Source organism: Bos javanicus, chromosome 19, assembly GCF_032452875.1.
Source record: "Bos javanicus breed banteng chromosome 19, ARS-OSU_banteng_1.0, whole genome shotgun sequence".
NCBI classification, from domain to species: domain Eukaryota; kingdom Metazoa; phylum Chordata; class Mammalia; order Artiodactyla; family Bovidae; genus Bos; species Bos javanicus.
The window spans coordinates 64839894-64862495 of NC_083886.1; the positions used below are offsets into that span (position 1 = coordinate 64839894).

Here is a 22602-nt window from a genome sequence, read left to right on the forward strand (position 1 = left end):
AACTTTGTGAGCACAGAACTCCTTCCTGCACCTTAGCTGTGATGTGAAATTCAAGGCTCTATCCCTTTTCATTCTTAAGTTTTTGTAAGATTTGCTAAGACCTAAAATATCTCTTACTTGGAATGTTCTGGACCAGAAAATGAGTAATATTAAAGGAGTATTCATTCAACTGAGCTTCCCTGGTAGCTCAGCTGGTAAAGAATCCATCTGCAATGTAGGAGAACCTGGTTCGATTCCTGGGTTGAAAAGATCCTCTGGAGAAGGAATAGGCTACCCACTCCAGTATTCTTGGGCTTCCCTGGTGGCTCAGATAGTAAAAAATCTGCCTGCAATGCAGGAGACCTGGGTTCAATCCCTGATGGGAAGATCCCCTGGAGGAGGGCATGGCAACCCACTCCAGTATTTTTGCCTGGAGAATCCCATGGACAGAGGAGCCTGGCAGGCTGCAGTCCATGGGGTCACAAAGAGTTGGACACGGCTGAATGACTAAGCACACACGCGTGCATCACTCAACTGCTTCGACCAAAACAGCCTCTGTAAGGTAGCCCCTGGCTACCAAAAAGAGAGGATAAACAATTAAAATATAATTCCCCTTGCCTGTAAAGTATTGCCTGCCATGAGTAAGATCACTTAAAACAAGTTTAAAGTTCAGTAAATGCTGAGTATTAGTCTGTATTTTTTCAGTAACATGATCATTTTACATTATTTCTCTTATCAAGTCCTTAGTTATTTCTAAAATCTTGTACTGAAGACCATAGCCTAATCAAGGTGGTATTTTTCCAATATTCTCAAAAGAAATTTTTAAATTAGCACTAAACTAAATCTTTGAGTCATTAACAAAATGAACTTACTCACCACTTGGATATGATAACGTTCTCCGAACCAACACATCAGGAACTGAATCAAAACTAAAAATGATGGGGTGGGGGGGGTGGGGTGTGGTGGGAGGCTCAAGAGGAAGGGGATATATATACTTATGGCTGATTCATGTTATTGTATAGCAGAAATGAACACAACACTGTAAAGCAATTATCCTCCAATTTAAAATAAATTTTAAATAAATAAAAATAGATCCATTTAATAAATACATTTAAAATGTGTAATTTATAAATAAATTCCTTCCTAAATATCAGCCATTTAATCTCTGGCCATAAACTCGTAGCTGAATATATCCTAGGGATGGGGGAGGAGTACATAAAGAGACTCCAAATGGTAGAAGACTTAAGTCACCTCAAAATGTCCACTTATAACAAGTATCAGAAAACACGACATAAATCAAAATAACAGTTCTGTGGCAGGTCTCTCACCAGTGTCCATGTTACCAGTTTGTTTTTTTTCCCCACTATCCTTCTCCTGTCTCTACCCTTCTTGCCCTTGCTCTCTCTTTTCTTCCAACTGTAATACATAATACTTTAAGGCATGTGGGCTGCAGCTTTAGTGGCACTTGATGTCCTTCCTACCAAAATCTTTTGCAGATAAAGTATTTCCTTAATAAAATGCTTTTGGAAAATGAAAAGCCCTAACAAAATTCAAAGCTTGGGATCATTAGACCTCTTCTAAATATTTCACCCCTAGGTTTAAATTTTATACGTTCTCTTATTCTCTTGCTTTCTCTTTTTGTCCCCACATCCCTGCTACCTTGCTTTTACTGCTGTCAGTATTTGGTCCTTCAACCCAGTCACAACAATCTTTGTCATCTCTTTTACAACCCCTTGTGTATACAGTAAACGTTAAAACTGAGATCTTATTGTATACTCTTGAAAGTACACTTTCCTTCAACTGTAGTTCAGTGTAAAGGCTCTTGGACTACTTTCTTCTGTATGTTTTCATACTATAGACAAACAGGTTATTTCTCCTGGCTTATTTTCAGTGTTCTAGCTTAAATTTTAGAGCTAATTCAATAAGATGGGGCTTCCCAGGTGGCAGGAGTGTTAAGAACCCAGCTGGCAAAGCAGGAGAAGCAAGGGGGTTCAATCCCTGAGTTGAGAAGATTCCCTGGAGCAGAGCATGGCAATGCACCGCAGTATTCTTGCCTAGAGAATCCCATGGACAGAGGAGCCTGGTGGGCTACAGTCCATGGGGTTGCAAAGAGCTGGACATTACTGAAGCAACTTCAGTTCAGTTCAGTCGCTCAGTCATGTCCAACTCTTTGCAACCCAATGGACTGCAACAAGCCAGGCCTCCCTGTCCATCACCAACTCCTGGAGCTTGCTCAAACTTACGTTCATTGAGTTGGTGATGCCATCCATCCATCTTATCCTCTGTGGTCCCCTTCTCCTCCCACCTGCAATCTTTCCCAGCATCAGGGTCTTTTCCAATGAGTCAGTTCTTCCCATCAGGTGGCCAAAGTATTGGAGTTTCAGCTTCAGCATCAGTCCTTCCAATGAATATTCAGGACTGATTTGCTTTAGGATGGACTGGTTGGATCTCCTTGCAGTGCAAGGAACTCTCAAGAGTCTTCTCCAACACCACAGTTCAAAAGCATCAATTCTTAGGTGCTCAGCTTTCTTTACAGTCCAATCCTCACATCCACACATGACTACTGGAAAAACCATAGCTTTGACTAGATGGAACTTTGTTGGCAACGTAATGTCTCTGCTTGTTAATACGCGGTCTAGGTTGGTCATAATTTTTCTTCCAAGGAGCAAGAGATGCACAATGAATATACCTCAACTTCTTCATCACTATACAAATATAAAATTATAGACAGCAAAAAGCTGACAATGCACATAATCATAGAAACAAACCTGAAACTTCATTCCCCAGTGTATCATAAAAGGTTTTTATTTCATCTACATGCTTGAATGAACTTTTCACATAAGGCACTGTTAAAACAGTATTTGCAAAAGTACCTGTCATACTCTGTGTGCATTAGAAAGAGAGAGAGAATATGCTGTTTGCAGAGACTTCAACCTCCTCTTCATAAAGAATTCTAATTTCCACGATTCATTTGCTATATAGTTACTGGGAAGTTCATCTGTTTTAACTGTTCAAAAACTGGAAGAAGCTTTTTCTACTTAAAAAGATCAATTTAACTGTATTTTTTTTTTAATCTAAAATTCCTTGACGGCCTTCATTTCAATGTCAAAAGCCAACATCTTGCCACCTCCATTGTTGAGCACTCTGAGGAAATCCTGACTGTGGGAAGTTCTGTGCCAAGACCCTCCCTTACTTCACTGTTTCCGTGGCTGATTTGCTTGCTAAGGAGAAACACCCAGGCGTTTGGCTGCTCTTTCGCCTTCCTCCCCCTGGGGGAGAGCGGGGTGTTCAGGTGTTCACAGCCATCTTGACTTTAGCGCCCTCTTCTGCGCTAAAATTTTCAGTTTTAACTGAAAATTTTAAAGGGCAAGCTACCACTTATTTTAAATCTTCTCTTTTTATATATAAATTTAATTTCAGCTAATATAAAATTAATGCTAGTGTTTATCCCATGAGTGAAAAACTACGTGAAATAAATGTATGTCACTTCTGACTATAACTGACACCCTGCATAAATAAGAAAAGGCACAGAACAGTCATACGACCACAACGAGCCTCTTCCAACTGAGTTCAGAGGACCTAAGTTCAAAGACTATTGCTTTCTCAAACATCTACACATAGAAAAAAGGGAGTCTGCACACTTGAAAGATAACAGTCCTCAAACTTAACTCAAATACTAAATATTCACTCACTTTTCTGATTTTCATTCTATTCCAAAATTAGCATTTTATAATTTAACTTTCTAATCCCTATCAACTTGAATATAAGAACTTTACTTAAAATAGTCGATAGGCATTAAGGGCAGTGAAGAGTGAGAGTGGAGATCCTATTCCACAAAGCCTTAGGCTCCCACTGGAGACTGACTGTGCTGCGGCCATGCTGTGGGGCACTTTGCTACTGTTTTCAGTCACTAAGTCGTGCCTCTTTGTGACCCCATGAACTGCAATACACCAGGCTCCTCTGTCCTCCACTACCTCCCAGAGTTTGCTCAAATGCATGTCCATTGAGTCAGTGATGAACTATCTCATCCTCTGCTGTCTCCTTCAACTTTTGCCTTCAAGCTTTCCAAGCACTGGGGTCTTTCCAAAGAGTCAACTCTTTGAATAGGTGGCCAAAGTATTGGAGCTTTAGCTTCACCATCATCTATCCAATGAATATTTGGAATTGATTTCCTTTTTATCTCCTCGCTGTCCAAGGGACTCTCAAGAGTCTTCTTCACCACCACAGTTTGAAAGAACATAATTTGATTTCGGTATTGACCATCTGGTGATGCCCACGTGTAGGGTCATCTCTTGGCTTGTTGGAAAAGGGTGTTTGGTGTGACCAGTGTGTTCTCTTGACAAAACTCTGTTGGCCCTGCTTTATTCTGTACTCCAAGGGCAAATGTGCCTGTTATTCTGGGTAACCCCTGACTTTCTACTTTTGCATTCCAATTCCCTGTGATGAAAAGAACATCTTTTGGTGTTAGTTCTCAAAAGTGTTGTAGGTCTTCATAGAACTGGTCAACTTCAGCTTCTTCAGCATCAGTGGCTGAAGCATAGATTTGGATCACTGTAATGTTGAACAGTTTGCCTTGGAAAAGAATCAAGATCATTCTGTCATTTTTGAGGTTGCACCCAATACTGCATTTCAGACTCTCTTGTTGACTACGAAGGGTACTCCATTTCTTCTATGGGATTCTTGCCCACAGTAGACATAATGGTCCTCGGAAATAAATTCACTCATTCCCATCCATTCTAGTTCACTGATTCCTAAGATGTCAATATTCACTGTTGCCATTTCCTGCTTGACCATGTCCAATGATTTACGGACCTAACACTCAAGGTTCTTACATAATACTGTTCTTTCCAGCATCTAGCTTTACTTTCACCACTAGACACACCCACAGCTGAGCATCGTTCCCACTTTCACTCAACTGCTCTGTTCTTTCTAGAGCTACTGCCCTCCACTCTCCCCTAGTAGCAGAATGGACAACTTTGCGACCTACGGGGCTCACCTTCCAGTGTCATATCTTTTTGCCTTTTCATACTGTTCGTGGGGTTCTCATGGCAAGAATACTGGAGTGGGTTGCCATTTCCTCCTCCGTAGACCACATTTTGTAACAACTCTTCACCATGACCCGTCTGTCTTGGGTGGCTCATAGCCTCATTGGGTTATGCAAGCCCCTTCACCACAACAAGGCTATGATCAATGAAGAGGCTGTGGAATACTACTCAGCCATAAAAATGGATGGACTATACATACACTTAAAAACTTGGATGGATCTCAAATACGTGGTGAGAGGGGGAAAAGTTATCTTTAAAAGGTCACAAACAATATGGTTCTATTGTGTGTTATTTTCAAAAGGACAAAATTACAGAGATGGAGAACAGACTAGTGGTTGCCAGGGTTACACAGGGAGGCAAGACCATGAGTATAACTATACAGGGTAGCACAAAAAAAGGTCTTCACGTGATGGAACAGTTCTGTATCTCGATTGTGCTGGTGGTTCCGTGAATCCACACACAGTAAAATGACAGAGAATTACACACAGTCATTGAACCAAAGCCAACTTCCTCGTCTCGATATTGCACGACGGTTACGGGAGGTGCACCAGTGGGGGAAACAGTCCACAGGGCCCCCCTGCACCATATACCTTTGCGGCATCAGTGGCTCTGCAGCAACTGGAGCTGAAGAGTAAGAAACATCACTGCAACCGCTCCCAATTTAAAAGTCTCGGCAACAGGAAAACCCGGCTTAAAGATCCAAAGTCCTGTCCAACTCTACTAATGATTATCAATGTCACCCTGAGCCTCAGTTTGTTTTTTTTTTAATCCTTTCTAGAATATGAAATACCCATATACCTTTCCTCCCCCAAATTTATTATACCAAACAAAATAATGTCTATAAAACTCCAAAGAATACACAGATCAGAGCTTAGGACAGATAAAAGAGAAGGAGCACGGCCTTTTAGGTCAGAAAGACTTCACTTCAAAACCACAGTCCAGTTCTGGACAGTCTCTGTGCTAAGCAAGTTACTTAATCTCACTCATCACCTGTAAAATTGGAATGGTATTACAATGTGGTTAAACAAACTATTTCAGAGGGTCTGACCCAGAGAAAATTCTGAATAAATATTATTACCCTTATCAACTATTTTTCCAAAAAAATTTAATTACCATAAAATCTATTTAATGAAAACTCTTCAGAAAAAAAGGCAAGTGTAGAAGATTCAATCAATCATGTATCAATTTGCCTTTTTCAGGACAGTCAGCATCTATTCAACAGGGCTTTTTGGTTGCTGAATCACTTCACAGGGGAAGTATTAATATAATAAATATCTATAGATGCCCCAAACTCCTGTTTGTATTAATTTCTTAAATTAATGACACTCTCAGCTAGAGTTTAAGAATCTTGCAGCTGTATGAAAAATATCCACTGTTATAATGATTGAGTTTGACTTACATATTATATGTAGCACAAATCTCTTTCAGTTGCTAAGACTACTATTTGATTTCACTTTCTCCATTTACCTCATTCTATTTTTTTAGTGTAAAAAATGTGAGTTTCCTATATGATGAATATTTCAAAAGCACAAGAAAAATCTTTATTTTATGGAAGTTTTCCTGTTATGCCAAATACAGCTTATGTTCAGGTAATGAACAGACTTACTCGTGGCCCCTGGCTTGACAATGCTCACTATCCAGAACACAACACCAAACTCAGAAATGAACTCTCTGAACTGAGAGTCTGTGTGGTTTATTCTCAAGATGCCCTTGAGTCCTCACTCAGAATCTGTTTATTAAAGCAGAACTCCAACTTTCAAATCTTATGACTCTGATCAGCTCCTGGCTTAAACAAATCAGCCATTAAAAAAAACACACATACACACACATTTTGGGGACAACCAGGTAAATCTGACTATGGATTGGGTTTTGGATATTAGGGAATTATGGTCACTTTTATTAGGTTAATAATAATGCTGTGGTTATACAGTTATGATCTTATTTATTACAGATGCATACTGAAGTATTTAGGAATAAATATCATGGTATCTATAATTACTTTTAAGCAGTTCAGAAGAAAATTAATCAAGTAAATATGGCAAAAAGGTGACAACCTAAGTTTCAAGAATATGAATGCTTATTATATTATTTCCCCTAGTTTCTCCTTGTAGGTTTTTCATAATAAAAAAGAATTTAAATTTTTTAACTCCATGACAAAGACTGCCTGGCTGGTTTCCCATCCCTGTGTGAGAAAGTGAAATCAGGCTCAGAAGCAGCAAGTGGAGGGAGAGGGGGGGAGGGTAGCTGCAATGAAGCCTGTTGAGAGCTGCAAGGAATGCAAGCTGATACTGACAGCAAGGGATCCTGCAGTACATCAAATGCAAACTAGGTCTGGGGCCCTGCAGAGGGAGCTGCTCGGGCACCCAGCATACAAACCAGTATAATAATTAACAAAGGCCGAGACTCTGGTCTTGTTTTTTATTACTAACTAACTGCCTAACCATGGTATTTTATCTTTTATAAAAATAACCTTGCTGTACACCTGAAATTAAAGTAATACTGTAAATCAACTATACTTCAAAAAAAAAAAAAAGTTACCAAAAGGGAAGAGGAAAAAATTATATATAATATAAAAGCAGAACTCTACAACTAGCAATATATACACATAAACTTTTGACAATATTTCCAAATGTCTACTTCAAATGAACAACTTTACATTAACTAAGCATTTCCATGTTCTTACAAGGAATGCATAGAATGTAATCATTGAACCATTATTGCAAGCTAACCAATTTCCCCCTTTTCCACACAGCACCACAATGAAAACCATTCCACAGACAATTTTTTCCTTCTTTTGAAATATTTACTTGGGACAGTCTCCCAGAACTGAGATTAGTGGGTCAAAGGTACGAACATATGACCAAGCTGTATTCTGCTTCATACCCCGCCCGCTGCCACCACAAGCACACACTCACTTCACTACAACCTTATCTGAGACAGTGGTTTTCTCCCCACATTGCAGAAGCAGAATCAGTACACAAAAACTGCACGTAACCAATGTACAGTCTGGTGAGCTTGGACACACACACACTTTCATGCTACTATGCTCACACTCCAGGTAACAGGCCTAGCCTTCATCTCCAAGGTTTCCAGGTTAAATTTTTATATTGTTAATTCAGCAGTTGTAAAATAATACCTAACTTTAAAATGCCAAGTAAAACAATTAACAAAAAATGCAACATTTTTCCATGTGCTCCTGCACCAACAACATTTACTCTTCCACAACTTTTTACAAGTCCTTTAATCTACTGGGACTTTGTATGTCTCCAAAAAATGAAAAGTATCAACCTCATTAGTACTCAAGGAAGCGAAAATTAAAGAAAGAGGTAATTTCTCACACATGAGATTGTCACAATGTCAAGACTGAGAGGTTCCAGTTAGTGAGATCACAGGAAACAGGCATTCTCACATATTGCTGATATGTAAGACGGTGAAATGAGATATGAAAATTTTTCATAATTTTCTAAATTATGAAAAATTTAGAATGAGAAACTAGGGTAAATAGTATAATAAGCATTCATATTCTTAAAACTTAGGTTGCCATCTTTTGCCGTATTTACTTCACTAATTTTTTTCTGAACTATTTAAAAATGTGTGCATTTGAAACTAATCCGAAAGTGTCTATTAAAATTATATGTATATTTTAACCCAGACATTCAATTTTTAAAACTCCTTCATCCAGGTATCTAACTTTTAAGACTACCACACAGAAACAAAGGCAGCAGTGAGAAACAATGTATGGTTATTACAGGGTGAATTGTGACAAACTAGAAAAGTAGAGCCACCTGAACGCCCACCACCATGGGAACAGCTGAATAAATGGTGGCTATCTACACCACGGACTATGGTATAGGAGCTGGAGCTGATGCATTATTAACTCAGTAAGATATCCATGATCTATATTGCTAAGAAAGCAAGCAATTTTGTTATGATCACATAATTCTTTTTTAATTTTTAAATAAAAAGCCCATGTACGTATGTCATGTATTACGAGCATTTGCGCTCACTACAGAGAAAGGTGAAGAAGATGCAGCACACTAACGGCACGACCTCCTCTTAGGGGGAGGGGCAGGGGCCCTTCTATGTTATTCGACTTATTATATGGCTTGTTAGCAACCTTTAAACATCTACAGGTAGTAAAGATTGCACTCAGTATCTCTCAAAGGCCAGTCATCTCCCAAGGTGCACAATTCTATGAAGCAAGGTTTACAGAGAGGTCACTGTATCATCAATGAATGGTTCAATGTGTCCAATATGTTACAGAAGTAGATAAGATTTACATTCTGTAAGGTTTACAACAAAAATAGCTAGTACTTTGAAAAAGTTTTGACACAAAAGAACAAACAGGAAAAGAACTTTAATTTACGTTAAACACCTCAGCCCTCCTTCCCCATTTAGATAATTGAAGCATTCCATTATCCAAATCACTGAGCTGTGCAAAACTCTCACCAAGAGTGTGTGAGAATGCACACTGAACCCTTCTCCCACTCACTCCTAGACTCACTCTAGAAAACGGCAGCAATCTCGAAGAAAAGGATTTCTAGTCTATGAGCACCCAAAGAGCAAGAATCTTATTAATCAATTTCCTGACCAAAAGAAAACAGGAAAAAGCACCAAAGAGCATTCTAGTCAGTCTCTTCTAAGGAAAATCTTCTAATGAAGGGGAAAAAAAACACTGTAGGAGACAGAGGTCCAGCTTTCCAGTTTATCCAAGCTTAACATTTCGATCAATGTGTGTTATGTGTTATAGTTCTTAAAATATAGCTCTCTGTTGACTGAAAACACTCACACACTTTCAAAGGGCATTATCAGTGTTCCCAAGGGAGTGGCAGCAATGCCACCACTCGTGAGCAGGGACCATGCTCACGTGCACGCCCGTCATGCCAGGAAAGCACCCAGATTAGTCATCACCACAAAGTGGAGTTTTTTCATATTAAAATCACCACTGAAATCAGTACATGAAAATATCAAATCTTAAACATTACTCAATGAAATACTTCAAAATCTTCAAAGCAGAAGAGAATCTTGTTTTTAAACATACCATGCCTACAATCTTCATCAGCTTGCCCATAGTTTTTCTGCAAAATAAAAGACACAAGATAAAGTTTAGTAGTTCAAGGCCTCTTAAAACAGAGATTTTATCAAAAGGCTGCAGCTTTGTTTCAAAGTTTAATCATTAATGTTGCAAATTTACTACTCACAGACCAAGGCTAACTCATGTGCTGAGGATTACACAATCCTCTCCAAGTAAACCTCACCGCATACTTCCCTAGCCATTTACTCCCTCTTTCTCACCTCCTCTAACCTCAAGTCACCAGAACCCTCTACCCCATCCTCATCCTCAGCTCCTCACTCTGCTGAGTGAACAGCTGTCCTGCAGAGACTGTCTATGAGGGTCACCACCCCGACTGTCTACTTCCTGCACCCCTCTGCCTCCCGCCTGTCCCACAGGCCTACCACCTGTGCAGATATGCTCAAGAACATAGCTCTGGCAAGCCTCTTCTGTTTCTCATACATCATTAATTTTTTGTTTTCTTTCAGTTTAGTCCTATAAACAAACAAGTTCTTATTTCTCTCATCTGAAAAAACCCTTTTCTTGACTTCACGTCTCCCACTAGTTTCCATTCCTTTTGGGTGTGTGTGTGCTTCAATGGGGCAAAGCTCCTCAAGAACTGTCTGTATCATGTATTCAAATTCCTTCCATCTGATTTTCTTTTTTTTTTCTGACTTTCTCTTAAACTCTTTGTTATCAAGCTCTCACTCCCCACCCCATGTAAATCACCAGTGGCTGCCACCAGTCAGACATATTTACATGCACCCATGGAGATACACTGTCATTTTTTGTCTATTCTCAATTCTCCACGTCTATTCCAGCAATGGACATGCTGAACATCTGCTCACTTGGACAGGTTCTCCTCCTTTGGCTCCCAGGACACCCTGCTCTCATAGTTTTCCTTAGCCTCATGGGTTGCTCTTCAGGATGCTTTGCTTCTTCTCCCCAACTCTTAAACCAGTGCGTAAGACCAAGTCCTCAGTCATCTCCTCCTGTCTATACTCACTCCCTAGTGATCTAACCCAGGCCTGAGGCTCTTATCATCCACAGACCACAGACTCTGAAAGTAACATCTGCAGCCCAGACTTCACACACGCACATCCAGCTGCTTACTCCACATCTCTGGCTGGGTATCTAAGTGTCATCTCAAACTCAGTGTGTCTAAAACGAACTCTTTCCCATAAAACCTGCTCCCCATCCACAGACCCTCATCTCAGTGGAAGGCAACTCCACTCTTCCAAACGCTCAGACAGAAAAAGTCAAAGTAAGTGAACTATGACTGCTCTAGATCTCTCACTCTCTGCCTTCCGTACACTAGGAAATCTGTTTCATTCTACCTTCAAATTATCGCCAGAAACAAACCACTTCTCACCACCTCCATGGTTACCATTTTGATCTAAGCCACTTCATCTCTGGCCTCAGTTCAGTTCAGTTCAGTTCAGTCGCTCAGTTGTGTCCGACTCTTTGCGACTCCATGAACTGCAGCACGCCAGGCCTCCCTGTCCATCACCAACTCCCAGAGTTCACCCAAACCCATGTCCATTGAGTCGGTGATGCCATCCAACTATCGCACCCTCTGTCGTCCCCTTCTCCTCCTGCCCTCAATCTTTCCTAGCATCAGGGTCTTTCAAATGAGTCAGCTCTTCGCATCAGGTGGCCAAAGTATTGGAGTTTCAGCCTCAACATTATTCCTTCCAATGGACACCCAGGACTGATCTCCTTTAGGATGGACTGGTTGGATCTCCTTGCGGCCCAAGGGACTCTCAAGAGTCTTCTCCAACACCACAGTTCAAAAGCATCAATTCTTCAGTGCTCAGCCTTCTTCACAGTCCAACTCTCACATCCATACATGACCACAGGAAAAACCATAGCCTTGAATAGACGGGGACATTTGTTGACAAAATAATGTCTCTGCTTTTTAATGTGCTGTCTAGGTTGGTCATAACTTTCCTTCCAAGGAGTAAGCGTCTTTTAATCTCTGGCCTATATTATTCTAATAGCTTCCAAACTAGTCTCTGCATCTACTCTTAACCCTTATACTTTAAACTCTATTCTCAACAGAGACCAAATAATTCCTATTATATCAGATCACGCCACTGCCCTGCTCAAAATCCCACAAGAGTGCTCTGCCTCAAGCAGAACAGAAACCAGACCTCACAGTGACCTGGAGACCCCACAGGGTCTAGCCACCTTGTTGCACTCCCTCATCATGTGCTTTACTCCCACACACTGGACTCCAGAGCTGTCCCTCAAATGCAGCAGGCATGCTCCTGCCTGAGGAAGTCTGCACTGAAGTTCCCTCTGCCTGTAACTTAAAAATTGCAACCCTACCCCTAACCCTAGAAACCTTCTATTTTATGTCTTTTTTCATGCAAACTGTTACCTTCTAACAATCCAAAGTGTTTACTTACTTATAATGCCTATTCTTTATTGCCTGCCCCTCCACAATACTAGAAAAAGTACTAGGGAGAGATCTTTCTTTTTCACCAACATAAAACAAATACCTAGAACAGCATCCACCACATAGTATGCATTCAATAAATATTTGTTGAATTGAGTGGATAGTAAAAAAATGCTATACAACAGTAAAACTTTCAGGTCTTAAAAACACAGTTGCTTGCCATCAAAGATATTCAGCAATCCCTAGCCACTTCACACAACTCCTCAGCCCAGAATTTGGTGATTTGCAGAGGAAATGACCAACAACAGTCCCCACTCAAAGAAAAAGGTCATTTAACATGGTTTACCATTGGCTTATTGACAATGTCTACTCACCAGCTGCAAAAAGGAGGCAATTCTATAAAGAAGACTCTCGATCTTGATGCTCTCTATCTCCAGCGGACAGGGCCCTGTAAAGTCGGCCACGGAGTACTGGCCAAGAGAAAGGAGGGCCTCTGTGCAGTGCTGGAGGGCCATCTCATAGTCCTGCCTCTTCAGTGATTCACATGCTTGTTCACATGACTTCTCAGCTCTTCTGTCTTCCATGACTCAGGGACAAAAATCCTAAAGACATGGAGAAAGAACAAGAGAAGGTTTCAAAAACCTATTAATTATAAATTCTAGCCCCATTCCTATCTCAGCTGGCTTAATTATCTATCTGAATAGTTACTGTCAACCAGCCTTTTGATCAAGGTCACAGCTGAGCAGCAGCTACTGATGCTACAAAATCTATACTTCTCAAGTCAGGATCACACTACCAACTATACATCAAATTTATAAGTGAGACAAATTTATATATGAAATATGATGCTGAGTATTACAAAACATAGCAAGCCATGAGGCTTCTCTTTTCTTTTATAACCAGAAAGTGGAAAAATGCTTCCTATGCAACCTCCAACTTTCAGTCTAATAATTCTGCAACTAAGGCTACAGAGAATCAAAGGCCGTATCGTGTGGGATTTTTGCCCACCAATACAAAAAATTTCACAGACAAAAAAGCTGGAATCAGAAACCAAAATTCGAATCCAAGTCCACTGACTCCTGTGATCTGCTTCTGATCTACTAAAAGAGCCTAATGTCACATTAAGCTGTTTGACCACCCAGTATCCAGCCATCCCCTTTTCTGGTAATAAAAGCCCATGATTCCCCTGAGTCATTACCTCTCCCCCACTCTGAGGAAATGTGGCCCCTGAAGAGAGGGCTCCACCAAAAAAAGAAAAGAAAAGAAAATCAACGAGTGTCATGTGACCAGAACTGGCCAATCTGAGTCTCAAAGCCCCAAACTCAGGGACAGACTGGCTCAAGGTCAGATATGTGACCCCATAAGAACTAATGAGACATCATGAGACTTTTGCTGAGGCTTCTGGGAAAGAGGCTGGTGCTCTTTCCCGCTGAATCTAAACTCTGAGCAGCTACAGGGGGTGGATATGCTGCAGTCATGTTTCTATATGCAACGTCAACAACTGAAGTCCATCCAGGAAAAGGCAGAGCTGAATCACGGGGAGAACCTGAGCCCCAACAACTTCACCTGAGTCCTGAATCCAGCTTGCTGTGCCTGACTTTGTAGTTAGGTGAGCCTAACTCAAATTTCTTTCTGGCCTAAGCCAGTTTTGGTGCTGTTTCAGGCAGCGGGAAGCTAATTGATATGTATGTGCATATCTGATTAGTACCTCACAGGATGTGAAAAACAAACTGATAGTTCTCTTACAAAACAGTGTATATATACATGATAATTAGTAACAATTAGGCCACAATTACTGATTAATAATAAAAAGTATTAAGAGAAAAATGTGGGCATTTTAATAATAACAAGTATAAAGAGAAAAAATGGAAGAAAAATGACTTAGTGTGATATGTGGTTATCTTGACTACTGAAAATATTACAAAACATTTATTTAAATAATTTTATCATAAAGCTATTTCAGCAATAATAATAAAAGTAATAGCAAGAGCCATTTGCTGAACACATGCTGTGCCAGACGCTGCTGAGATATATAATGTATATTGTGTCATCTCATTTCCTCATAATGACCTTACAAGGTGGGTGTTATTATCATTCCCACTTACAGATAAGGAAATTGAAGCACAGAGAAGTTAAGTTGCTCACCCACAGTTATAATGTACATAAAGGGCAGGATTCAAATCTAGACATTCTGATGTAGCTCACACTTTTAGCCAGGACACTGACTGTGAGTTCTAGCGATGTTCCAGTGGAGCAGAAACTGAAGACACTCCCAAAAGCATCAATTGTGAATATAATACAGCACTACTTTAACCCTGGAACAGTCTTAAGGACTAATTCCTACATAGTTCTGCATTACGACCAGCTAGTGATTACCATTTTTTATAAAAAGTGTGAAGATCCTCACCAAACTAAACCAATTGCATCCTTTTGTTAAGCAAAAGTTCTAGATGGTCCCCAAACTACGGAGTATATTAATTAGCACCACTTTTCCAGAAAATGATAAAATTCACACCTTCCCCTAAAGTCAACTTTATGAGAACATTCCCATCACTAAGTTGCTTTTTACCACTTTCATAGAATAGAAATTTATTAAAAGAAAATTTTCCATTTTAGTATAATACATAAAAAGAAAAAAAGCATGAAATGGACTTTATCAAAACTAAACATTTTTGCTCTTTGAAAAATGCTATTATATTAAAAGAATGAAAAAGAATGAAAAGCAAAGCTAAAGACTGTGAGAAAACCACTTGCAAATCACTGCAACTGCAGAGAAAACCAATTGCAAATATCTGAAAAAGGATTTGTATCCAAATATACGAAGAATTCTCAAAACTCAAGAGGAAGAAAACAGCCCAATGAAAAGCTGGGCAAAAGATACTCCACTAAGAAGATATAACGATGGCAAATAAGCACATGAAAAGATGTTCAATGGCATCAGTCATTAGAGAAACACAAATTAAAACCGTAATTAGATATTGCTGCTGCTGCTGCTAAGTCACTTCAGTCGTGTCCGACTCTGTGCGACCCCATAGACGGCAGCCCACCAGGCTCCTGTCCCTGGGATTCTCCAGGCAAGAACACTGGAGTTTTTGGTTGCCATTTCCTTCTCCAATGCATGAAAGTGAAAAGTGAAAGTGAAGTCGCTCAGTCGTGTCCAACTTTTCGTGACCCCATGGACTACAGCGCACCAGGCTCCTCCATGCATGGGATTTTCCAGGCAAGAGTACTGGAGTGGGTTGCCATTGCCTTCTCCTGATTAGATATTACTATATACTTATTAGAATGCTGCTGCTGCTGCTGCTAAATCACTTCAGTCGTGTCCAACTCTGTGCGACCCCATAAATGGCAGCCCACCAGGCTCCCCTCGTCCCTGGGATTCTCAAGGCAAGAACACTGGAGTGGGTTGCCATTTCCTTCTCCAATGCAAGAAAGTGAAAAGTGAAAGTGAAGTCGCTCAGTCATGTCTGACTCTTAGGGACTCCATGGACTGCAGCCTACCAGGCTCCTCCGTCCATGGGATTTTCCAGGCAAGAGTACCATTGGAGTGGGTTGCCATTGCCTTCTCCGACCTATTAGAATGGCTAAACGAAAAATAATGGTAATGTCAGTGATGTTAGAATAGCTGGAACTCTCATACATTGCTAGTATGAATATAAAATAGTACAGTCACTCTGGGAAGAGGGTTGACAGCTTCTTACAAAATTAAAAATACACTCAGTATATCATCCAGCAATCCCCTCTCCCCACAAGCAGCTACCTTAAAGAAATGAAATCTATGTTTGCAGAAAAACCTGTACACAAATGTTTACAGCATCTCTATTCAAAAATGTTAAAAAAACTGGAAACAACCCAAATGTCCTTTAATGACTGACAATAGAAAACTACTCAGTAATAAAAAGGAACAAGCTTTCAATTTATGCCATAACTTAGATGAAGCTCAAAGCGTAAAAGAACCCAGTTTAGAAGTTTACATACTTCATGATTCTATTTATATGACATCCTCAAAAAGATAAAACTAAAGGGGTGGAGGAAACATCAGTGGTTGCAGACATTATAGGATGGGGACAGTTACCTAAAAGGATAACATTAGGGAATTTTAGGGGGTGATAATATTCTGTATTCTGATTGTACTGATGGCTGCACAATTACACGTTATATTAATAGAACTGTATTACTAAAAAAAAAGTCCATTTTACTGTTTAATTATTTTAAGAAAAAAATGTTATTCGTTTTTAAAATATGAATATCAATGTCACAACGGACACGGATTTTAAAAACTGCAAAGAGATAAAGAAGGGTAAGTTTGTTAATAAATGGAAAACCTGTACTTTTCCCTTCGTACATTTCAGAGGCAAGAATATAGCCTCAGAAAGAATTTCTCCAAACAGATCAATGAGTAGTTCACTACATAAAAAACATAGGATACTTCTGAAGAATTCCATCATAGCTAGAAAACTGGTCCGGGACCAAAAGTAAATATGGGAAGAAAAATGAAATCAACAGTTCACCACAGAGGTGCTGGGCAGAATGGCCTGGACTACGACATGTTCAGTGACAGCTGATAAGAAGGGTGGTGATTTATAAGCATCATTCTCATACCAATGTGGACTTCCTTCTGTGACAGTACAAGGAAAACCAACAGATCACCTGGAAATCAAGTCATGAAATGTATTAATACCATTATATTTTTTAAAATATTTAATTATTATCCTAAAATTGACTTTTCTTATTAGTCACGGTCCTCTTTTATTTCTAAAAAATTAAATCTTACTTGATTAGAGACAGACTTCAAAAAACAAAAATGAACTATGATCAAACAGCAGGAACCAATAGCAGTAACTAAAATTTCTTCAACCTAAATTGAAGATTATTTCTGTATCTCTGTCTTTTACATTTGTCTCCATTAGGGGAAAAAAATTATCTACCTCATAATTAACTTGGCTGGAATGAATCAGGCTGCATTTGTAAAAGTTTTAGAAGATCGATGAGTTGTACTAAACGTTACCATTATTTCCACCTGAATAGAAATTACTAACATCCATGATCAGTCCTTCGTTAGACCCCACCTTCTCTTTAATTATTAAACTATATAAATAATAAAAACCGTATGAAACCTGAAGAAAAATACAATAAAATATGTTTTTTACATAACAAAACAAAGTTTAAACAAGAGAAATACTATAAAAAAATTAGAGATTCATTTTTTTAAGTCAGTAATTTGCATTTTGTCTGCCTCACACATTATTATTTTCCCTGTGGAAACCCAATTATTATCCTGAAAACAAGACTGTTTTAGAAAGTTACTGTACTGTGACGAAAGAAAAGCCAGACTGATACGGTATTAAGGAACCCACTGCAGAACGTGCCTCCTTCTCCCCACTGGACGTCACGGCAGTGGGGGACTCTGCGGCAGGAAAGTGTATACTCTTTCCTGAGGGGTTAGACAGTCAGGAGTCACTTTAGAGATGGCATCCTATAAAATAGTACCCGAGCTCATCACCAAATAACCAGGCCACCCACAGTCTGACTACAACAGAACCTTCCCACCGTTCTCCACACAGGCCCCAAGCACAGTCCAGCCTGAGTCTCTGCCAACGCCTTTGCTCTACACAAACACCCTTCCCTCCTCTCTGTGGACCTAAATCCTGCCCAGCTTTAAATGCACACTTCAAGGTCTATTACCCTAAGGATGATCCTCCCAAAACCAAAATTAATTCCTATAGGATAGTCTTCCTAAAAGGAGTACGTCAAGGCTGTATATTGTCACCCTGCTTATTTAACTTACATGCAGAGTACATCATGAGAAACACTGGGCTGGATGAAGCACAAGCTGGAATCAAGATTGCTGGGAGAAATATCAATAACCTCAGACATGCAGATGACACCACCCTTATGGCAGAAAGTGAAGAAGAACTAAAGAGCCTCTTGATGAAAGTGAAAGAGGAGAGTCAAAAAGTTGGCTTAAAGCTCAACATTCAGAAAACAAAGATCATGGCATCCGGTCCCATCACTTCATGGCAAATAGATAGGGAAACAGTGGAAACAGTGACAGACTTTATTTTGGGGGGCTCCAAAATCACTGCAGATGGTGACTGCAGCCATAAAATTTTTTAAAAGACACTTACTCCTTGGGAGAAAAGTTATGACCAACCTAGACAGCATGTTAAAAAGCAGAGACGTTACTTTGCCAACAAAGGTCCGTCTAGTAGAGGCTATGGTTTTTCCAGTAGTCGTGTATGGATGTGAGAGTTGGACTATAAAGAAAGTTGAGCGCCGAAGAATTGACGCTTTTGAACTGTGGTGTTGGAGAAGACTCTTAAGAGTCTCTTGGACTGCAAGGAGATCCAACCAGTCAATCCTAAAGGAAATCAGTCCTGAATATTCATTGGAAGGACTGATGTTGAGGCTGAAACTCCAATACTTTGGCCACCTGATGTGAAGAGCTGACTCATTTGAAAAGACCCTGATGCTGGGAAAGATTGAAGGTGGGAGAAGGGGACAACAGAGGATGAGATGGCTGGATGGCATCAATGACTCAATGGACATGAGTTTGAGTAAACTCCAGGAGTTGGTGATGGACAGCGAGGCCTGGCATGCTGCAGTCCATGGGGTTGCAAAGAGTCGGACACAACTGAGCGACCAAACTGAACTGAACTGATAGGATGGTCTGCCTCTTACACGTCATTATCTTGGATGCCTTATCTGACCAATACAACTATCTTAGAAATAAGAGTCCTGTTTTATATCATCTATATTCCCATGACAACCATCCTATTCACTAAAACCATTCAATAAATACTTTAATTGAATTTCCAAAAGAGTTGACCTAAGGTAACCTAAATGCCAAGCATTCCAGGAACTGTCCTGAACCAAACTCAATTCTCATTCAAATAGCAATGTCATAGGGATGTTGTATTCTCTTAAAATGCAGTTGCTTTTATCCAAAACTAGAATCTGTGATGAATCTATGGGATACACAGACAGAATATTCTGTGAAGTAAAAAAGCTTTATTTATTGTATTGTGCTTAATATTCGGCCAGACTTGCATTTTCCTCTAAAACTTATAAAATCACTGAGTATGCAAGAAGTATTAGAAGACAGAGTACGCCTACTGAGAAGAAAACGGAAAGCTAAGATCATCAATCATATTCTACTTTGAATAATCTCTTTCTTAAAGAGGTAAATTCTCCTAATTTCCAGAATGAATGAAATTCAATATAGCAAATCAAAATGCTTTAAAAACATAAAATAATATCGTGATGGACTGTCTACTATCTGTTTTAGTAAATTATAAAAAAAGAAACTCTAAATTTAAGAAAAGTTACATCACGAGCTAAAATTAAGACTTTTTTTCCATCCATCACTTTGACTTTTCCTAACCCATTTTTGAGAACTGTCAGCAGTTCTGGATCAGTAATTCCAAATTATTTCTTGACGACTTTGAGCCTCCTGCCAAATCATTTAACATGCTTACTAATCAATAAAGACATGAAAAAACAAAAAACCATATTTATAAAGCAAGTAAACTATATTAAAAGGCTGACTTTGCGAAAAGGTTGCTGCTTGCCAAGAGAATTTTATTATAAAACATTTTCTGTCATTTGTATTTCTTCATTTTCCCTTCCAGATTATCTGTGTAGCCTTGCAAACACATAACAGTAATTAAACACAAACCAACATAAGAGAGCCAACTGCACAATTAAAACAAAAGGGTACCACACAATGACCACCATCATTCCTCTTAAAGGCTCTCTTCAAATTACCAACAGTCTATGTTTTAGAACTATATTTTCAAATCAGATGTTTGAAATTCAGAACAGTGTTTTACAGAAACTAAGACCAGGGGTTACTTGAAAGACGTGAAATAACCAAAGCAGATTATAAAATAATATCTACAGTGCAGTCCCATTTTATAAATAAAAATCTAGCAGATTATAAAGTAATAGTCTATATCCTGGGCCTGGATACCTATATATCTATATATAGAGAGATAACATATATAGAGAGAATATATATCTCTCTATATAGAGAGAGATATGTATCTATATATAGAGAGAATATTTTATATAAAAAGTCCAGAGAGAGAAAGATGAAACAAAATATTAAAAGTAAATATCTCCTTCCCCAAAGTTTTAACTCCAGTCTAATCATAGGGAGAACATCAGATAAATCCAAATTGAGGGACATTCTATGAAATACCTGAACCAGGACTCTTCAAAAATTGTCATTAAAAAAAAAAACAGAAAAATCTGAGAAACTGTCAGAGCCCAGAGGACATGACAACAACATCCAATGTGGACGCTGAGCAGGAAATGGGCTTTTTGGGAAAATGAGAAATTCAAATAAAATCTGGAAATTTGCTAATACTAATTTTCCAATGATGATTTCTTAGATTTGACAAATGTATCTTAAAAATGTAAGATATTAACAATGGCAGGTTAAGAATGTATGAGAACTCTGACCTACATTTACAACTTTCTCTAAGTCTGCAATTATTCCAGTATTAAAAGTAGGTATCTCTGAGTGGTAGATGACAGAGTTTTAAAAATTAATTTGCATTTTCTAATTTTTTAACAAGCAACATGCTTAATTCCCTGATAGCTCAGCTGGTAAAGAATCCGCCTGCAATGCAGGAGACCCTGGTTCAATTCCTGGGTCGGGAATATCCACTGGAGAAGGGATAGGCTACCCACTCCAGTATTCTTGGACTTCCCTTGTGGCTCAGCTGGTAAAGAATCTGCCCACAATGCAGGAGACCTGGGTTCGATCCCTAGGTTGGAAAGATCCCCTGGAGAAGGGAATGGCTACCCACTCCAGTATTCTGGCCTGGAGAATTCCATGGACTATTCACTTCCATGCATTGGAAAAGGAAATGGCAACCCACTCCAGTGTTCTTGCCTGGAGAATCCCAGGGACAGGGGAGCCTAGTGGGCTGCCCTCTATGGGGTTGCACAGAGTCGGACACGACTGAGGCGACTTAGTAGCAGCAGCAGCATACAGTCCATGCGGTCACAAAGACTCTGACACAACTAAACGACTTTCACTTTCAATGCTTAATTATCTGAAAAACAAAAAAGGAAGAAGATAACTATTCTACATCAAAAGAAATTAAAAGAGATAAAAATAAAGAAATACATTTGGGGAAAATGGGAAAAATTATATATGGGCTTGATACCTGGCAGTATAACCATTAGTATTACTGAATTATTTTCTTAGGTGTGATAATGGTATTATATCTATAAAGAAAAATGCTCTCCTTCTTAGGAGACACCTGTTGAAGTGTGAATGAAATGCCATCTAAGATGTCTGCCACTTACCTTCAGCTGGCTCAGAAGAAAAAAATTCTATTCGACAGAGAAACAGAGAATGCAAATCTTGATATAAGGCAAAGAATTGGGTATTGATTATACTATTCTTATAACTTTGCTCTCTGGCCTAAAGACTGTCATAATATAAATTAAACTAAATTTTCTTTAACTTAAAAAAATGATCCAAAACCCAAAATAGGCTAGAAGTTATAATTTCTCATAAATATAAAATATACTGTATTTTATACTTTAATTCATCTTTTCCAAAAAAGATTGAAAAGGGATGGCTTATTTTACATACTAAGAAATTATAGCTAGCACCCAGGAATAATATTTACATTTCCTTCCAATTAATATTGAATATAGTCTTTTTATCATCGGAGCAGTTTATATTGATCTTGGGCTCATTAATTTCTAACTTACCTAGTTTTTTTAAAATAAATCCGTTTATTTGAATACCACTACCTCATCCCTTAAAGAAGCTGGAAAAATGGTGAAATAACTCAGAAGACACAGTTGGAAACTGTAAAGAAGCCTAAGAAATTAGTCACTGGCTGAACAGAAGAGCAGATCTCTTACAAAGCTGTATTCCATGAACCTTGGGTCAGACACAGTTCATTTTGACCCTAAGATCCAGTATAGAACCAGCTGCCCAAAATGCCTTTCTCAAATGGGAAAGAGGTGGAAATGCTAAGACACAGGAGAACATTCTTTCTTGTCTACAGCTAACTGAATTAGAAATCTTTAACACCATTTCTAGTCCTGAAATTCTGTAATTCTACATGTTGCTATTGATTAGTTGCTCAGTCTAA

The 22602-nt window shown here is 39.0% G+C and overlaps 1 protein-coding gene across 10 annotated transcripts in view; it reads right to left on the reverse strand.

Annotated features, from left to right (window-relative positions):
* HELZ (helicase with zinc finger) overlaps window positions 1-22602 on the reverse strand; it is a 147046-nt gene that overhangs the window by 113169 nt on the left and 11275 nt on the right. For 8 of the 10 annotated variants that reach the window (XM_061393073.1, XM_061393076.1, XM_061393069.1 and 5 more), the window contains 2 exons: window positions 12853-13080; window positions 10066-10102 (listed from right to left, as the gene is read on the reverse strand). In XM_061393073.1, coding sequence (XP_061249057.1) covers window positions 10066-10102; window positions 12853-13062 — 247 coding nt within the window. In that variant the 5' untranslated portion in view covers window positions 13063-13080. Of the gene's footprint in view, window positions 1-10065; window positions 10103-12852; window positions 13081-17080; window positions 17129-22602 lie in introns of all 10 variants that reach the window. The other 2 variants (XM_061393071.1, XM_061393074.1) reach the window with 1 other exon arrangement.